The sequence below is a fragment of the Urocampus carinirostris genome, chromosome 18 (assembly GCF_059441175.1).
Source record: "Urocampus carinirostris isolate Australia breed hairy pipefish chromosome 18, RoL_Ucar_1.0, whole genome shotgun sequence".
Taxonomy (NCBI): Eukaryota; Metazoa; Chordata; class Actinopteri; order Syngnathiformes; family Syngnathidae; genus Urocampus; species Urocampus carinirostris.
The window spans coordinates 8,470,908-8,488,908 of NC_142366.1; the positions used below are offsets into that span (position 1 = coordinate 8,470,908).

The following is an 18,001-nucleotide window of genomic DNA, read 5'->3' on the forward strand; positions in this document are numbered from 1 at the left end:
CCCGTTCAAGGTCAAACCAGAACATCTCATTTGGATTTAATCCCAACTTTGACCTGGCCACTCCAGAACGTTCATTTTGTTTTTGTAAGCCCTTCAGAGGTGGACTTGCTGGTGTATTTTGAATCCTTGTCCGGCTGCATGATCCAAGAACGCTTGAATTTGAGGGCAGGAACTGCTGGCTGGACGTTCTCCTTCAGGATCTTGTGGTAAACACCAGAATTAGTTATTCCATGAACCACAGAAAGTTGTCCTGGTCACAAGCCAGAAAAGCAGCCCCAGATCTTCACACTGCCAACACCATGCTTTACTGTTGGCATCATGTTCTTTTTGTCAAATGCTGTGCCATTTTTACACCAGAAGTAATGGGCTGCACATCTTCCAAAAAGTCTGTTTTTCTTCCATCAATCCAGCATTGGGAAAGACTCATTACTATTTTTTTCTAAAGATTGGATTTGTTTTATCACTGCAAAAGGTGGCCCAAATCACTATTAGGTCCAAGGGGCGATTACTTTTTCGAATAGGGCACGATAGGTTTTGATCTTAATGGTGCCTTGATAAATAAAATCCACATTTAAACAGTGCCTTTTGTATTTGGGTTGTCTCTGTGTGATATAAAAATTGGTATCATAATCTGAAACCTTTGGTGAGTGATAAATATGCAAAAAAAAAAACACTACATTCAGGAAGAGGGCAAAGTATATTTTTACAGAACTCTATACTGATTATTTTGTGTCGTTTTACCAATATTTGAGCTTCACTATCACTTTGTTATGTGCACAAGGGGTGGGAGAGCTTGAGATCAGCTTAGCATGTGTAGAGGCTGTTGTGATTGTACTGGCTTCTGTATATTATTTATTGGAAATTATTTTGAATTTTAGGGATGCCAATACAAATACTGAACTAAAATGTATGTAAATGAAAAAAAAAAACACGCATAAAGGCCCGGCACCGCTGGGCTTGGCGTTTCCGGGCCTGGGGTTGCCTGTCATTCTACTTGAGCAATTTTGTTGGGGCCGCGGTTTGTTTAAATATTTTTAGAAAATTTTAGGAATTCATTGTGGCCAGGGCAACAACAAATTACAAAAATAAATTAGTCAAGTCAAGTCATGTTTATTTTTATAGTCCTTAATCACAAAGAGTCTCAAAGGGCTGCACGGACCACAGATAATTGCAAACCACAGACTATTATTACAGCATCCCCTGATCTAGAACCTACATGAGGGCAAAGAAAAACTCAGAGGAAAATGAAGAAACCTTGAAAAGGGATTCGCAAGTATAATATCAGTTTCCATTGCTACGCAGATGACACTCAACTATATCTTCCGATGGAGGAATCTCCCACGCTAAACTGGAAATTTGGAGGCCTGCCTCACTGAGAAAAAACAAAGGATGTCACGCAACGTCTTGCACCTTAACTCTGAAAAGACCGAAATGTTAGTTATTGGTCCATCTAAAGGCCATGACTTCTCAAACATTGCTCTGAACATAGACAAATGCAATATCACCCAGAGTGACTTAGTCAAAAATGTAGGTGTCATATTTGACCCCGATCTGTCCGTTCAAACACACGTTAAGAATATTACTAGAGCAACTTTTTTCCATCTTCGCGACATTGCTAAAATTCGCCCAATGCTGTCTTAGTCGGATGCGGCGGTTATAATTCATTTCGTTTGTTCCTTTCCGTCTTGATTACTGTAATGCACTACTCTCCGGTCTCCCGAAGTCCAAAATCAAGAGCCCTCAGCTGGTACAAAATGCTGGAGCGAGGCTTTTATCTAAGACAAGAAAGTTTGATCACATTACCCCGATTTTTGCTTACCTGCATTGGCTCCCTCTTAACTTAAAATGTTAAAACCGTTGAATTTCATCAGTGATTCATTGTGTCAATCGATTTATGCGCACATTAAATGAATGCAAAAAAGAGTGCAGTAAGTTTTTATAACAACATATCTTACATACTTGCAGGTGTATAACATACATTTGTATTAATTTTTGTCTGTTAAGCAATTTGACAAACACTTAGATTTTATTGTTTAATATTACAGAAAAGTCTGTTGTTTTGTGCACTAATTTTCTGCCTGTTTAAAAACTTCAATATTTTAATAAAGAGAAATTAAAAATGTGTTTTTTTTTATCAGATTCATCCCAAAATAACTAATGGACTGAATTATGGATTTTTAAAATAATAGTTGCAGTTGCCAGGACATGGGGAGTTCGAGGTCAATAGCTGTCAATGGCGCTCAAAATGCTATTTAAAAAATCAGATTTAAGACTCACTACTGAAGAGGGCAAGAGGAAAATCTCTAACTGTGATGAGAAATTGGTGACATTTAAAACAATCTTGCCTGAAACTGATTATCGTCTTAAGAAGAACTGGCAAAGAAAAGTCTAAGTGGCCTAAAGACACCAGCGACACAGCTTATTTCATTTACAGCAAAATATTTTTCTTCATGTTTTTCCTTGCACACAGGGCCAAAATGGACCAATTGGCCATTTTCCTCAGCCTGGAGACGCACTCCAACCATGGGCTGCTACTCATTAAGCGACTTGTCCTTCTTGCAGACTCGAAACACTCAATTTATATTGCTCTTGCTTCACTTCTAGTCCAGAAAGAAGATCATAGACTTTAAAGGATACTTTGCTGCCCACCAAGGATTGTTCCTCCACACCAGGCCTGTCCAGTCCAGCAATAAAAAAAATAAAAATAAAAAATAAATAAAAAAATAAAAAAATCTATACTTCCTCTCACGCGCCTCTCATCAGCAAAAAAGCAGTATGCTAAGAAAATATGTATATGCATGTTTGTTTAATCAAGAAGGCGTCCTTACGGGCGCCTTAATTAGGCTACCAGAGCCGTCTAATTGGTCTCAGCGTGCTACAAGCGCGAGCTTGACCGAGACATCCTTTTGCGAGGGGAGACGCTGACCTTGTTGGCTAGCTTCATTAGCTGCCGCTCGCCCACAACACAAAACAAGCCCTCCGCTGCCGTCCTCGAGCGCCGGCGAGTCGTTTTCCGACGGAAACCGCAAATGATCGACTTTGCCGTGAGACTGTTTTTAATTGCGCCGCCGCCGGTCATGATGTCACCACTGCGTCTTTTGACGATGGCATTCCTTTCCAAGTTGCCTTAATTAAATGTCAGGCCTGGAAAGTGACCATATCTGAAGGGTTTGCTGATCCTTCAGGGAGCGGTCAGCAGCCGGCCAGACAAGCTTCAAAGGTGCTGGCTGAGGTGAGGGTTGAAAATGGGGAAAAAAAGAGACTTTTGAAAGGGCTTCAAAGCCTCGCCATTGGAGGAGAGTCCAAAAAGAGCTATGCCGATCCCTGGCGGATCAAACGCCACAGATATTTTCACTACATGCTAAGAAAAGACGTAAATCCGACACCGAGATGTACAAAGTACAGAGAACCCTCGTTACTTTTTGCCTCCCTTTAAGCTGGTTCACTTCTTCGCAGATTTTGAATTGAATTGCCTATATTGTCATTGATATTGGCGGGGACTACACTGCCACAAATACAGCTTTGCTAACCTATTCCAACAAATGGAAAAACTCACAATCCGAGACACAAGTTCCCTTTTCCTTTCTTTGTGGTTCCCGCTGGGAAAATCGCATTACATAAACCACCCTGAACTGCACACCAGGGCTCACGGACAGACATTTCCTTCATTTACAAGAAGTGACCAGACGCTTCAACTGTATAATTAAGTTTTAAACCCCAAGAGTGTTCATTTGTAATCAAGAAATTAATTAGGTGCCTATGTATGTCATCGTGAACAATGCCAGAGATTTATTTTGGTGTGTGTCCTTTCATCAATCAGTCAATTGGAGCACTTTATTTTGAAAAGTGTCAACAGGAAACGTCGACCGGTCACAGTACACGCCTTCATTGACCAATGACCTGATCAGAATTTAAAAGGGTAGGCGGGAACGCCTGCTCTATCGTTCTTCCAGGACAGCAGCGCAAAGAGGGCCCTACATGGCCTTTGCCCCCTTGAACAACTGCAACAAAGAAGGCCGAAGCCCAGGGCCTTGTAGCATTGCATTTTTTTTTTTAATGTCATCAAACATATTTTACTCACATGAAATTAAACCACACACACTCCATTTTATAAAATAAAACAAAAAATGAAAGCTGGACTGGAATATATGTCACAGATATCCAGGCTGAAAAATGTGGAATTTGCTGCACATGTACAACCAATTTAAACTAAGAATGTGTTGGAACAGTACCTTTTAATATGGCGGCAATTTATCTGGGATTATTCATTTAGCAATTTAAAACACGTCCTCATGGAGGAGTGAGGATAGTAAAATAATTATCAGTTGGTAAATTTATTTGCTAAAGAAAAAAGCTCTGTATTTGTGTTGATTTGTCGTTTCTTGTTTTTGATCCTATTGAGTTATAGCACTCCTAGTGGTGAAAGAAAAACCCACAAAATACCTTTATGGTTCTAAACATAGGTAGAAAAGTAGATGTTTGTATTCTGGGAAATACGTAACTAAGAGAATGGCTGTACCACACACATCTTTATAAGCATGATTTCAAAAAAGATGAGCATGTCCTGTGCACAAAAAAATCCCAGACAAGACATCGCCAGAGCACAAATTCAAATTTTCCGATTCCAAGCCAGAGGAAACATCATCTGGATTTGTTTTGACAGTCGACAACATTACACCTAAAGGGCTTAAGTGCAAAATGAAAGCCTTGATTATCTTTTGAATGGCATCCAAACTGGCATAAAAAACAAAAACTGAAGAAAGAGCTTCTATTTTTGAGCCGTTTTTCAGGTGGCGGCTTGACTGACGCTTAATGTAGCGCGACGTGTCACTGTAACCTGATCAAGATTGCATTTCTTTCTTTTTCCCCGCATTAAGACGTGACATCGGTAGCAAACCAAAAGGACTCAGGAAAGGAATGAAAGTCGTCACTGTCTGCTGCCTGACGGGGCTTCCAACACCAAATGTGCTCTCGGTTCCCGTTTACACTCTAGAACTCAAATGGTTCTAGATAACTATGTAAATTAGAGTTTTTTAACCAGTGTGCCTAGACGTTGTACAGTGTGCCGAAGGAAATTGCCCATTTTTATATTTGGAAAAGCATACTATTGCTCAATATCTTTGCTGAGTAACTACTGAGAAGACTACTTTTTTATTTTTTATAGACAAATTATCTGCTCATAAGATAGTACAGTATATATAATAACGTATTCTGTTTGAGGGCAGCACGGAGGAGCAGTGGTTAGCGCGTGTACAGCACTGTGCTGAAGTCATAAGATCGACCCTCCTGTGTGGAGTTTGCATGTTCTCCCCGTGATTGCATGGGTTTCCTCCAGGCACGCCGGTTTCCTCCCACATTCCAAAAACAGGCATGTCAGGTTAATTGGCCGGTCCAAATTGTCCCAAGCTGTGAATTAGTGAGTGAGTTGTCTGTCTCCGTGTGCCCTGCGACTGGCTGGCAACAGGTTTAGGGTGTCCCCTGCCCACTGCCCGAAGATAGCTGGGATAGGCTCCAGCACCACCGCGACCCTAGTGAGGATAAGCGGTGCAGATAATGGATGGATGGATTCTGTTTGAATCAGCTGTTTAAGATTGCACTGCAAAAATAATATATATACATATATCAAATAAAGTAAATATCTTGCAAATAATTTACTGAGTTTGATGATTATTTTTACTTTAAAAAAGTTAGAACGAGTAAAGAAAATAAATACAACTTCAAAATCAAAATCCATAATTACAGCAAAAATAAACAAAAAAAATTAACCTTTGTTACCTCCTGAGCCATTGTGAGTACAAATTATATATTTAAAATAACTCATCAATTTAGGCAACAGGATTATTTATATGATTTCAATAATTTTTAAACATTTTCAATGAATGGTATACCTGGATATTTTTTTAATAAAAAAAGTGTGCATTGACTTCAAAAGCACTGATATAGATAATTAGGTAATTAGATAACTGATATGATTGCTTCCAAATAACTGCTTCTCGTTCTTAACTAGTGTGATTTTAGGACCCAAAATCCCACTCCAAACACAAACCACGATCCAGACCTAGAAAAATGACCACATCTCAAGTACATTGAATGACAAAAAATGTGCAGTGTAAACCAGAGATAGTAGAATATATTAACACTTCTTTACAAAATGACCGTTACACTTTCACTGGTTTACCCCTGCTGCATCATACAGGTCTGGCAAACCCTAGTTATAGGGTCACTAAATGTGAGAGGGTGTGGAAGTAAAGCGACTGAGTGGAAGAAAGAGGGGTCGGAAGGATGATGACTAAAAGGAAGATTGATGTGTTAGCCTTGAGTGAAGCTAAGATTAAATACATACATACATATATACAGGACTGTCTCAGAAAATTAGAATATTGTGATAAATTTCTTTATTTTCTGTAATGCAATTAAAAAAACAAAAATGTCATACATTCTGGATTCATTACACATCAACTGAACTATTTCAAGCCTTTTATTATTTGAATATTGCTGATTTTGGCTTCCAGCTGAAAACAACTCAAAAATCCTATCTCAAAATATTAGAATACTTCCTCAGACCAAGTAAAAAAATAATTTTATAACAGCAAAACTAAATCAAACATTTGAAAATGTCCATTGATGCACTCAGTACTTGGTTGGGAATCCTTTTGCACGGATTACTGCATCAATCCGGCGTGGCATGGAGGCAATCAGCCGGTGGCATTGCTGAGGTGTTACTGATGCCCAGGATGCTTCGATAGCGGCCTTCAGCTCATTTGCATTTGTAGGTCTGGTGTCTTTCATCTTCTTCTTAACTATACCCCACAAATTCTCGATGGGGTTCAGGTCAGGTGAATTAGCAGGCCAATCAAGGACAGTGATGCCATGGTCAGTGCACCAGTTACTGGTGGTTTTGGCACTGTGGGCAGGTGCCAGATCATGCTGGAAAATGAAATCCTCATCTCCATAGGGCTTTTCAGCAGATGGAAGCATGTAGTGCTCTAAAATCTGTTGGTACACAGTTGCATTTACTCTGGACTTGATGAAACACAGTGGACCAACACCAGCAGCTGACATGGCTCCCCAAACCATTGCAGACTGTGGGAACTTCACACTGGATTTCAAGCAACTTGGATTTTGCTCCTCTCCAGCCTTTCTCCAGACTCTGGCGCCTTGACTTCCAAATGAAATGCAAAACTTGCTTTCGTCTGAAAAGAGAACTTTGGACCACTCTGCAACTGTCCAGTGCTTCTTCTCCATAGCCCAAGTCAGACGCTTCTTCCGTTGTCTTGAGTTCAGAAGTGGCTTGACCATGGGAATACGGCTATTGTAGCCCATTTCCCGGACACGTCTGTGAACTGTGGCTTTTGATACCTGGACTCCAGCTTCAGCCCACTGTCTTTGAAGCTCCCCCAAATTCTGGAAGCGGCTCTTCTTCACAATTTTGTTAAGGCTGCGGTCATCTCTCTCGGTTGTGCAGCGTTTCCGGCCACATTTTTCCCTTCCAACAGACTTTTTGTGGATATGCTTTGAAACTGCACTCTGTGAACAGCCTGCTCTTTGAGAAATTTCTTTTTGTGTCTTACCCTCCTGATGGAGGGTGTCAATGATGGTCCTCTGGACAGCAGTCAGGTCAGCAGTCTTCCCCATACTTGTGATTTAGTTTACTGAACCAAGCTGAGTGTTTTTAAGGCTCAGGAAACCCTCGCGAGGTGTTTCGAGTTAATTAGATGATTCAGGTGATTAGTTGAATAGCCTACTTGTATACTTTTTCATGATATTCTAATATTTTGAGATAGGATTTTTGAGTTTTCTTAAGCTGTAAGCCAAATTCAGCAATATTAAAATAATAAAAGGCTTGAAATAGTTCAGTTGATGTGTAATGAATCCAGAATGTATAACATTTTTGTTTTTTTTTATTGCATTACAGAAAATAAAGAACTTTGTCACAATATTCTAATTTTCTGAGACAGTCCTGTATATTATATACATATTATACATATATATATATATATATATATATATATATATATATATACAAACACACATATATAAACAACTCAAATGGCGTACTTTTAACAGTGAAACTCCACCCAATGAACCTGAAACTGATCAATACCGCACTGATTGTCCCTATAACCGTATTCATCCACACACTCAAAATAAATTAAACAAAAAGTGTAATTTTACGAAAAAAAAAGAAAAGAAAAATTAATGAGGTAACCCTGTTTTTTTTTCCTGTCATGGAGGAAACAGTGTCATTTGTGATATGGATACACATGTCGCAGCTTAAGCCTACTGAAATCAAATAGAAATCCACAGTGGTGAAAAACAGGTTTTCTGCCCAAATTCGAGCAATGTTAAAGGGCTTTCAGAGCCATTTTTTTCAATTTCCTCTAGTTCCATTCAAAAAAGAAATCCAGTGTGACTTGTGCATTTTGGAGAGACACGTTTTGATGCCCTCAAATCTTGAGGAAATCTTCTTACATAATCAACAGTATTGTTGTTTTCAAATCCGTCTTTTTTTTCATGGTTCCATGCTTTCATGTTCTTACACCTCGATACACAAAAAACACCAAGGCTTTTGTCTTTTTTGCCTTCAAAATAACCATCCATATTTCATGCTGCATATTCTTTACTGTATATGTTTCGGAATGCTCAACATCTGTTAACAATGTGAAATAGCGGGTATCAACTTGCAGGGCATTTTCTCCATCTTCTGTGAAGGAATGGAATTGACCTTCAGTTATTTATGTTTTTCTTAACTTTATTTTGCAATGGCAAATGCCTGCAACCCACAGAAAATGGGTTTTCAACACTGCTCTAGAAAGTCCAAGGTAAAAAGGAGAAGCTCTGAAGGACTGTGAGCTTCTACCGCTTAATTAGCCCAGAGATCTGCACGTGAATGTGAACAATCGCAACGCTAAGCTAATGCATGATCCGCCGTTGTTGCGTTTTCAAACCTTGTTAAGTCGAGGCCCGGCTCGCCTCGTTTGACATTTGGAGCTCGCCTGTCTCGACACAACAGGTGCCGACCAAAACACTGTGAGTCCTTCATCAATGATTCAAGAAATCATCCATTTGTTCTACAACAAGACAAGCCAGGAAAATCCAACCTGCTAAATTTAATCTGAGGGGAAAAAAATGAAACAGGGTTGGGAAACGAGTAAGCACACGCCAAACAAGTCAGAAACTGTTATTGAACTTACTGAATACTTTTTACATGAGATGATCTGATTTTCCAAACTGTAAAGTGCTACTTTAGACTGAAATTTTGAATGCAATGGTGGGGATTTTTCATGGATCAAGTGAGCCAGACAGAGTCCAAAAAGTCCCAGCAATATGAACTAAACAGAATATCTCAGTTATAATCACTAATATCTCTTGAAAGTGGGGACGTCCTTGATAATGCATTAATGAAGAAAATAGAGCATATCACAAACAACTGCATCTGCTCAGTGACTGAGAAACATTATAGATGGCGAAAAAACTAGTTACTAATTGAAAGACCCCAATAAATTGATTACAAGAGGGGGGACTAACTACACGCGGCATCGGCAAACCGGGGCTCAGCACCTCTTAGCCCTGCAGAGTTGTTCCCTGACGCTTTTCCAAAAATGTTCACAAATTAAAAAGGATGGGTGAGGAAATATGTTTCTTTGAATATGCTTTTTGTATGATGACCAACATGACACAAACATTTAACGTCCTCCGATGGTGTAAAAATGTGTCAAATATTTATTACATTTCAACTGCTTTGACGCATTTCTCTTCAGCTTGTTTTCTTCCCTCCTGTGTTTTCTGTATAGAGCTGAACGTAGCGCAAGCTCCGCCTCTTTTAAAGGGGCAGCATCACAATGTAACAACATCTTGCTACAGCACCAATTTAAACAGAGAATAAAATCCTGACATAGGCACTTTTTAGTAAGAAAGTAGCTGTTTTTATAGAGTGATTTTTTTGATTAGCGTCAGTATATATTTTGAATGACACTAGGGATATTATTTGAGTTTTGTTGCTTAGGCCCAAGATCAGGTGCCTTGACTTGGCATCAAAAGCGAGGAGGGATGATTCTGGGTGATACCCTTTCACTGACTTGTGACATTTGCACAGAAATCAAACTTAAATCATATCATTTTGATATCATTTGGATTTGAAAAAGGCTGCTATTTTATTTTTAGGAATGCATGCTGTGTTTTAAGGCATTATTTTGTTGCCGAGATAGGACGCACGTTTAATTTTGTGTTTGTTTCGAATCCTCAAAAAAAAAAAAGGATTTCTTTATGTCATTTCTACTTTTATCAAAACAAAAAATACTGTAATTTGTTAATAATTGTCATATAATTAAACTGGAGGTGGTATTCTATTCTACAGAGTAGCCACGTAGTGCATCATTCGCTGCATCCAAATGAGTCATAAAGATGGTAGGCTAATCAAGCGAATATAGATACATTCAGAAGGTATTGCTTACATTATAAGGCTTTTATCATTTGAGGCTACTGACTAGGGTGGTCCTTAATGGGGGTCGAAATTTTTTTTTTTTTGAAATATTGGGCTCTGACCCCCCGCATATGTTCTTATATCGATAAAAACACACTGTGTGCAATTTTGAACAATTTGGATAATATTTAGAGGTAGCTCAACGACTTTGAAATTTCCCAAAATGGTAAAATTTTGGCAATTTTCGAGAAAAAACGGAAATCTTAACCCTATGTGTACGGCGTTTTAGAACATCCAATTTCAGTCCATTGCTTATAATTGTAACACAAGAAAAGTTACAAGTAACTTTACACTAGGTCTGATATAATGTGCGAAAAATCCTTATTTTTCATACCAAAATTTCAGAGGCCTTGAGCGACCTCTAAATATCCTTTGATTTTGATGAAACTTTGCCTAATTACGTTTTGTATATATTGGAACATATTCAAGGGGTCAGAGCATGAAATTTTAAAAGTCGAAAAATAAGGACCACCCTACTACTGACGTGTATTTTTTCCGTCCAACATGGCTCTTTCGCCATTTTGTGTTGCTGACCCCTGGACTACACAAATGTGAGTTGGTAACATATTACCAGTGCTGGGACTACAAATAAATGCAATTACGTTGCTTGATAACAAGTACTGTAACGCGTCAATAATAATAATTTGAAAGTCGACTGCCGATTAAGCTTTGCAGATCATGAGTTACAGTACTCCCTGATTTCAAGTGCCGATTATAAGTGCCCATTTGGCTGTGTGTCACAATGGAGGGGTGTGTGGTTTTACATGAATAACACACAAATAGAAAACCAATGGGGAAACCATGAGCACAAAAAAATACAATAAAAGTGTGCTGAACTTTGGTCTTTTTAACTGTATTTTTTTTTGCAGTAACGTCACTGGAAATTGCACCTAAGGAAAAACGTGAGAACAAGGAATACGAACACGGACAGTACCCGGACATGAAGGAGAAGATCTTTGAGTGACTTGAAGCTCAGAGACTAAATGGATATGGAGTGTCTCGACTAAGTGTTTGCAAGCTCTCAAGATGGCGCAAGACAATAAATCTGAACGCTTCAATGCTTCCACAGGTTTGTGTACCAATTTCTTATATTTCTTTGATTATGAGGCTTCTGTACAAGTAAATTTTGTAATTTTTGTAAATTTTGTAATTTGTAATTAGATAGATACTTTCAGAGTAGCGTGCTGCTTTTTGTTGTCAGTAATCTGGGGGTAACTAAATTACTTTTTAAATGAAGTAACCAGTACCAGTAACTAATTATTGTTTTTCGGTAACACGCCCACAGCACTGAACGTTACAGGCATTCTTTGGATTTAAAAGCTATGTTCTTAAAACCTCAAAAAAGTTGGCACCTAAAACTTAAATATGCTTTATGTATGTACAAAATATATTTTCATGTGACTAGTAATCAGTGCTCTATAAGCACTAAATTACAGTCATTGTGCACAAGAAGAAGTTTAAAAAAATCTATAAAATGAAATAGCCCTTTTCAAAAATAAAAAAGCGAAGTAAACAAACCCAAGCCAAGATAAAAAAAAAACCTCTTGATGCAGATACAGAAGCAGGTTTTTCTTATCAAAAGGTCAAGACGATATCACACGATCAAAGCTTTGCTCCAATTTATCAGGCCTTCTACAGATGGCCAAGGACAGACCACCCAGAGGAAACCTGCACCCTGCACGCACTTGCCATAATGAGCTTTGCGCTGGCGGACTAAATGCTGCCAGCGAGGTTTCGGTCACACTGCAGGGAGGCGCCGGGCTGACCTGGGAACTTTGCCCAGACCCACTGCAGACAAAACCAGTTTGGGGACCAAACCAAATAAAACGGCTGAGCTCATTTTGGGCCAAATTTGCAAAAAAAAAAAAAAAAAAACGTGCTTGTGGAGATAAAGCGAAGGACGGCACTCGGCAGAAACGCAAAGAGGCGCTCCAGCCTCGCCAAAACATCAGAGAGACGAAAGCCCGGAGGTCCCTGTGGGGTCCGTGTGATCCGGACTGTAATCCTGTTACCGCATCTTTCATCTGCCCCCACTGCCCTGATTTTAAATTCAAAACAAGAAGCGTTCACATTGTTTGTGGGGAGATGATGCAAACGAAAGCGATGACAATGCTTTTGAAGATGTCCCAAGGTCAGATCGAGGTTGGTAAATCCTTAACGCTTGAATGAAGAAAAAAAAAACAGGACTGACCTGCAGAGGGTGCGGTGGATAGTTAAGCCAAACATCCTGCAGGTCCTGCAAAGAGAAGAAAAAAACTTCAAATCAAATGTATTTGTAAAGCCCTTTGAATTACAAAGTGCTGTATAAAAATATTCAGAGTACAATAGGTCAATAAAATCCCCTACTGTCCCCCACTTATCACCCAGAACACCTAATACACAGACACACGCAATGCTTCAAATAAAACCCAAAAAAATAATAGAATAACAAAATTATTGTGGGAATTCACATAAAAACCATGTGAGGATAAAGACTATAGGGAGGCTTATACACAATGGGATGGCAGCAGATAACCTCAAGAAATAATTTTCAGCCATTGAACCACACCCTACTCCGGGGTTCGTACACTTTTTTCATGGCCAAATGCAAGCATCATTCAAATTAATCACGATGGAAGAAGAAATGCAATGGCAAAGCGAAGCCACCAGACATGGCAAGAATTTCAAGCATTTACAAGCACTTCACCCAAAACTCAAGCACACTACAATCCTTGAAAACACAACATTAAAAATCAAGCATTTTCAAGGAATTCTAGTGGTCAGGGTTTGATTTGATTGTGGATTTTGTGTATGTTTTTTTCCCTTCTTTTTAATCTACATAAATTCTTCAGATTTTATGTATTGGTTGAAATTCATGTATTTGTTTCTTTCTGGCATACTCCAGGAAGATGGCAATAAACTTTTAGTAGACCTTTGAACATTCTATTAACTGTTCAGTCAGGCTGGGATCACTTCACACTTGTATGGGCCTCTTATCTCTTCCAGAGAACAACAACACCAATAAATAAGTGGAACAATGCTCCTATTGGCGCTGATCGTACCCACACTTTTCTTTATCAGATAATCAGAAATAGCGAGAGCACTCTCGAAGAATCCAGACTCGCACTCTCGGTTCTGACGTGGTCTGTTCAATAGATGAGATTTAGTCACAAGCAAAAGCAACATTTTTCATGAAGATTTTGGTTGTGGGTGGAGTTGGATGAGGGCAGAGGGGTTCCAAATGCTACATCACAATACTGAAAGGTGTTGCACAGTCCAGCCAATACATCTGAAAGCTAAGGCTTCCGGCACGCTCTCTAGTTTTCTCATCCAGAAGAGACAACGATTTATTCTCTCCATGCGTCTGTCCATCTCCAGCATTCCTTTTCGCCTCATTATAGTGGAGGAAGTGCTGGAGCCTGCGGTGATTTTTGCTTTTTGATTCTTCTCAGACGAAAACTCATCTTGCTGATACTTCAACCAAGCGGCCGATTGCAGGACACTCAACATGGCTCCAGAGGAGGATTTTACAGTCCTTATTGACGTTAATGATGTCTTTGGGCAAGAACAGGGGCCAAATTGTCAAAGTCAAAACAAAGACTCAGTTGCAGGTGTGTAATTGAGGTCTGATCTTGCCTTGCTTACGCCTCGCAAAAGTTTTTATAAACTTTCCCATGACCTGCTTGTCATCACTTTTTTGTTGAACGTAGGCATTAAGCTTCATTTTTTTCCTAGACAGTTGATTCCTTGATTGAAAAACCAGCAGTCATCAGACCTGGTTATGAAGTGGAACCGAATTTAGAAACGGAGGTTAATTATAGTTAGCTCGTGATCCAAAGAGGGAAGGAGATAATTACTTTCTCACAAAGGGCCAACAGAGGGTTGCCTGGATTTCTTTTTCCTCTTCTTAATAAAGTCATCCATTACAAACTTCAGTTGGAGACATCTTGGTGAGATATTAAATTTGACCTGGTGGTATATATGTGTCTTTGAGGAATCAAATCTGAAAAAAGTCTTGAAAATGTAAAAGGTGGGCCATGAGAGTCCAAGATTTCTCACCAGTGCCATCACCTGCACCGCCTGGGCAGGTATGATTGAGGGTGAAATGACAACAAAGCATTCAGCATCTCATTTTCTGTCCCGGTTGGGGGTTGACTGCGAATTGAAGCCCCCCCAGGGGACGCAGATGAGAGATGTTTAGAGCGGATGCAGCTTGACGGCATCCTCTGAGCCGTCGCTTTCATTGACGGCACTCAAATCTCTTTCGGTGGATGCAAGCAAAGATAGATAAGGTAAGGCTATGATAGTTAGTGTAGTTACTTCTTGGGGTGTTGCCAAGGACAACGCCAAGCAAACACCTCAAAAGATGACAAGTGCACGTCGGATCGTGCTTGATTCTGTTTCTTTTAATATGATTTGTCTGAAGAACATTCACGTGTCTCTATTTCTTTGTGCCTCCATATTAGCCCATTTGTGGGGATTTGGGGATATTTATATAAAATTAGACACCCAAAAATGGATTAAGTAATAGCCCAAAAAGTGAGGATAGAAAGAATGACCCACACTAGACCATTATGTGTTTATGCATCTGTAAACCACTTTGCAAAACCACTTGATCGTATCTTAGCATGAGGTAATGGCAGCCATTAAACTTTAGCGTTAGCACTTAGCAACACCAATGCATAGGCGTGCCTAATGATGGGGTAACACGGACGCCAACCGCTAATGTTTCAATTACAGCCGCTTACTAAGACATTGCTATGTAAGTGCATTTATAAATATCTTTGGCTTAGGATTTGACTGTATCTTAGTACATGGCAGCAACTAAACTTTAGCATTAGCACTTAGCAACGCCATTGCATAGCATTGCATTCATTGTCTAATGAATTGATAGCACAGAACTTGGCTGCTGTTTCAATTACAGCTGCTGGCAAAAACCAGACAGACAATTCTATGGCTCCAAAAGAGTGGTTCTCCTGGCATTTTGTGGATATTTGTACAAAAAAACACCCAGGTTTGGACTTTTGAGGGAATTTCCCTGCACTAGCCTTTGCTATGTGTATGCATTTGTAGACCACTTTGCAGAATGATTCGACTGTATCTTAGCACATGGTAATGGCCACCGCTAAACCTTAGCATTATTAACTTAGCTTCATCGCTGCATAGGTGTTCCAAATGAAGCGGTAGCACGGACCCACACTGTTAATATTTCAATTACAGCTGTTTGCCAAGACCAGGCATAAATAAAAGAGCCTCCAATAAGTCATTTATATAGCATTTTTGTGGATATTGGCACATAAAAAACAAAGACGTGTGGACTGTTGGAAAGTTAAAAAAAACAGTTGAACAAAGAGTAAAAGATTAAGGAACTCCCCTACACCAGATGTTTCTATGTTTACGCATTTATAAACCACTTTTCAAAAGTATTTGACTATATCGTAGCACATGGCAAACCTTAGCATTAGCAAAGCTGTGGTGTAGGTGTGCTTAATAAAGAGGCCGCACGGACCCTGCTAAACTGCTAATGTTTACAGATGTTTGCCAAGACCAGGCAGGCAACGACATATCCCTCCAAAGACTCATATTTTTGGCATTTTTGTGGATATTTTGCATTAAAAACAGCGCCCACGTTTGGACTGTTGAGACGAGACTTTTCTATTTTTGTGCATTGATAACCCACTTTGCAAAAGGATATATCTTAGAACGTTGTACAGACTAAAAGACACCCAAGTGCGGACTTGAGGGGAATCCCTGCAATAGACTTTGCAATGTTTATGCATTTAGAAACCACTTTGCAAAAGGATTTGACCGTACCTTAGCACATGGTAATGGCAGCAACTAAACCTAAGCAAAAGCACTTAGCAACGCCATTGCGTAGGTGTGCCTAATGAAGTGGTAGCACAGACCCCAATAGCTAATGTTTCAATTACAGCTGTTGGCTAAGTGAGGAACACTAAGCCGCAGTGGAGTGGGGATTTAAAAATAACATGTTTTTCTTGCTTTCCTGTAATTACTGAGCGCGGAGAAAAGGAAGACATCCTTACAACGTGCTACCTGTAACCGCTTGCTGTGGAGGCGGTCTTCAATCAAAGGCGCCTTTAATCAGCGGCGCTCAAAGGCGCCGAGGGATCGGATGGGGCCGAGCCGAGCGTGAAGGGGCCGCTCTGGACTTTCTTTGGCGGTGATTGGGACATAATGCTGCTCTTCTCCGACAAGGTCCGATGCTTGCTGACAAATTGGTCTCCGGCCGTTCGCTGCCAATCAATCCGTCAAACGCAAAAGTGAGGCCAAGCGATCGATCGTAGATAGCGCAGGCCGATCGATCACTCGGCCCAAAAGCCACCCCGGGGTCCCAAAAGGAGTCTGTCTGTAAGTGATCCAGGTGTAATTCGTTTGCGAGGCCTTTGGGAGAGGCAAAGCGGACCGTATTGGGATGATCGTGTCCTGAGCGAGCTAGGCAACGATCCAAATGTTCGACTTTTGCCGCAGGACAAAGACCGACGTTGGGACGGACCGCCAAAAGATAATGTCACTCACAGTCGATCAATAGGACTTTTTGTTCACTTACAAAAATCCATTTACTTAGTTATTGTGACACATATGATGTCATCGCATGACCAGATCTCTGTAGCATTTGCGCCAGCAAGAACAAAATTATCCTAATTATTGGATGCAAAAGGAAACTAACCTGGGTCCCGGCAGTGAAGGGGGGGGGGGGATTTTTCAAGGGTCATTGTTCTATCTTCTTTATTGATTTTCCATTATCCGTTATCGGTCAAGGCACCAAATTGTAACCACTAGACCATCAGTGGTATATATGACATATGAAAAGGTATTAGAGTTTATTTCATTAGCATACAATTTTTAATCACGGTACCAAGAATAAATGTCATAGATTATAGATAGAATGTTATAGATTTATTAGCACACTTTTTTTATTCACAGTACCAGAGAGGAGGAACCTATGGCTCGCGAGCCATATATGGCCCTTTCCATGAGTACATCTGGCTTGGATATAGAACAAGACCATTATTTTCCTGAATGGTTCCCAATGTGAACTGAGCAATGATGGGGGGGGGGATTTTTTAAGGGTTAATATTCTATCTTCTTTATTCATTATCCATTATCCGTTATCGGTCAGTTCATAATACGCTACAAAGCCTAGGAGCCGGGACTCTTACTCTCAGCTAAAAGGCCAAGCTAAGGTCCTAGCCTTAAGGCCTTGCTGCGATCATTGCGAATGCACCGTTCCCGGAGGTACTGCAATACCGGGCCGATGCGTGGAGTGGACATAGCAAGCTCTTATTCGGAATCCATGCAAAGCCAAAGCAATGCTGATATTTCAAAGAGTTTGATCCAGTATGATAGATAACAGTCTTAAAAACAGTGTACACTCTTGGTGTCACACAAACATGCCCCGTTTTGGCTGTAGATCATTAAGGAATCCTTTATATGAAAGCTTATTGAATAATCTATGTTTACTAATAAGGCACTATAATCAAAACCCACAGAAAATAATGCAAACAAAATATTACCGTA

The 18,001-nt window shown here is 39.9% G+C and overlaps 1 protein-coding gene across 1 annotated transcript in view; it reads right to left on the minus strand.

Moving 5' to 3' along the window:
- The window catches only part of drosha (drosha ribonuclease III), a 182,847-nt gene that overhangs the window by 55,439 nt on the left and 109,407 nt on the right, over window positions 1–18,001 (minus strand). Inside the window, exon 24 of the mRNA XM_088322279.1 lies at window positions 12,675–12,719. Coding sequence (XP_088178405.1) covers window positions 12,675–12,719 — 45 coding nt within the window. The remainder of the gene's footprint in view (window positions 1–12,674; window positions 12,720–18,001) is intronic.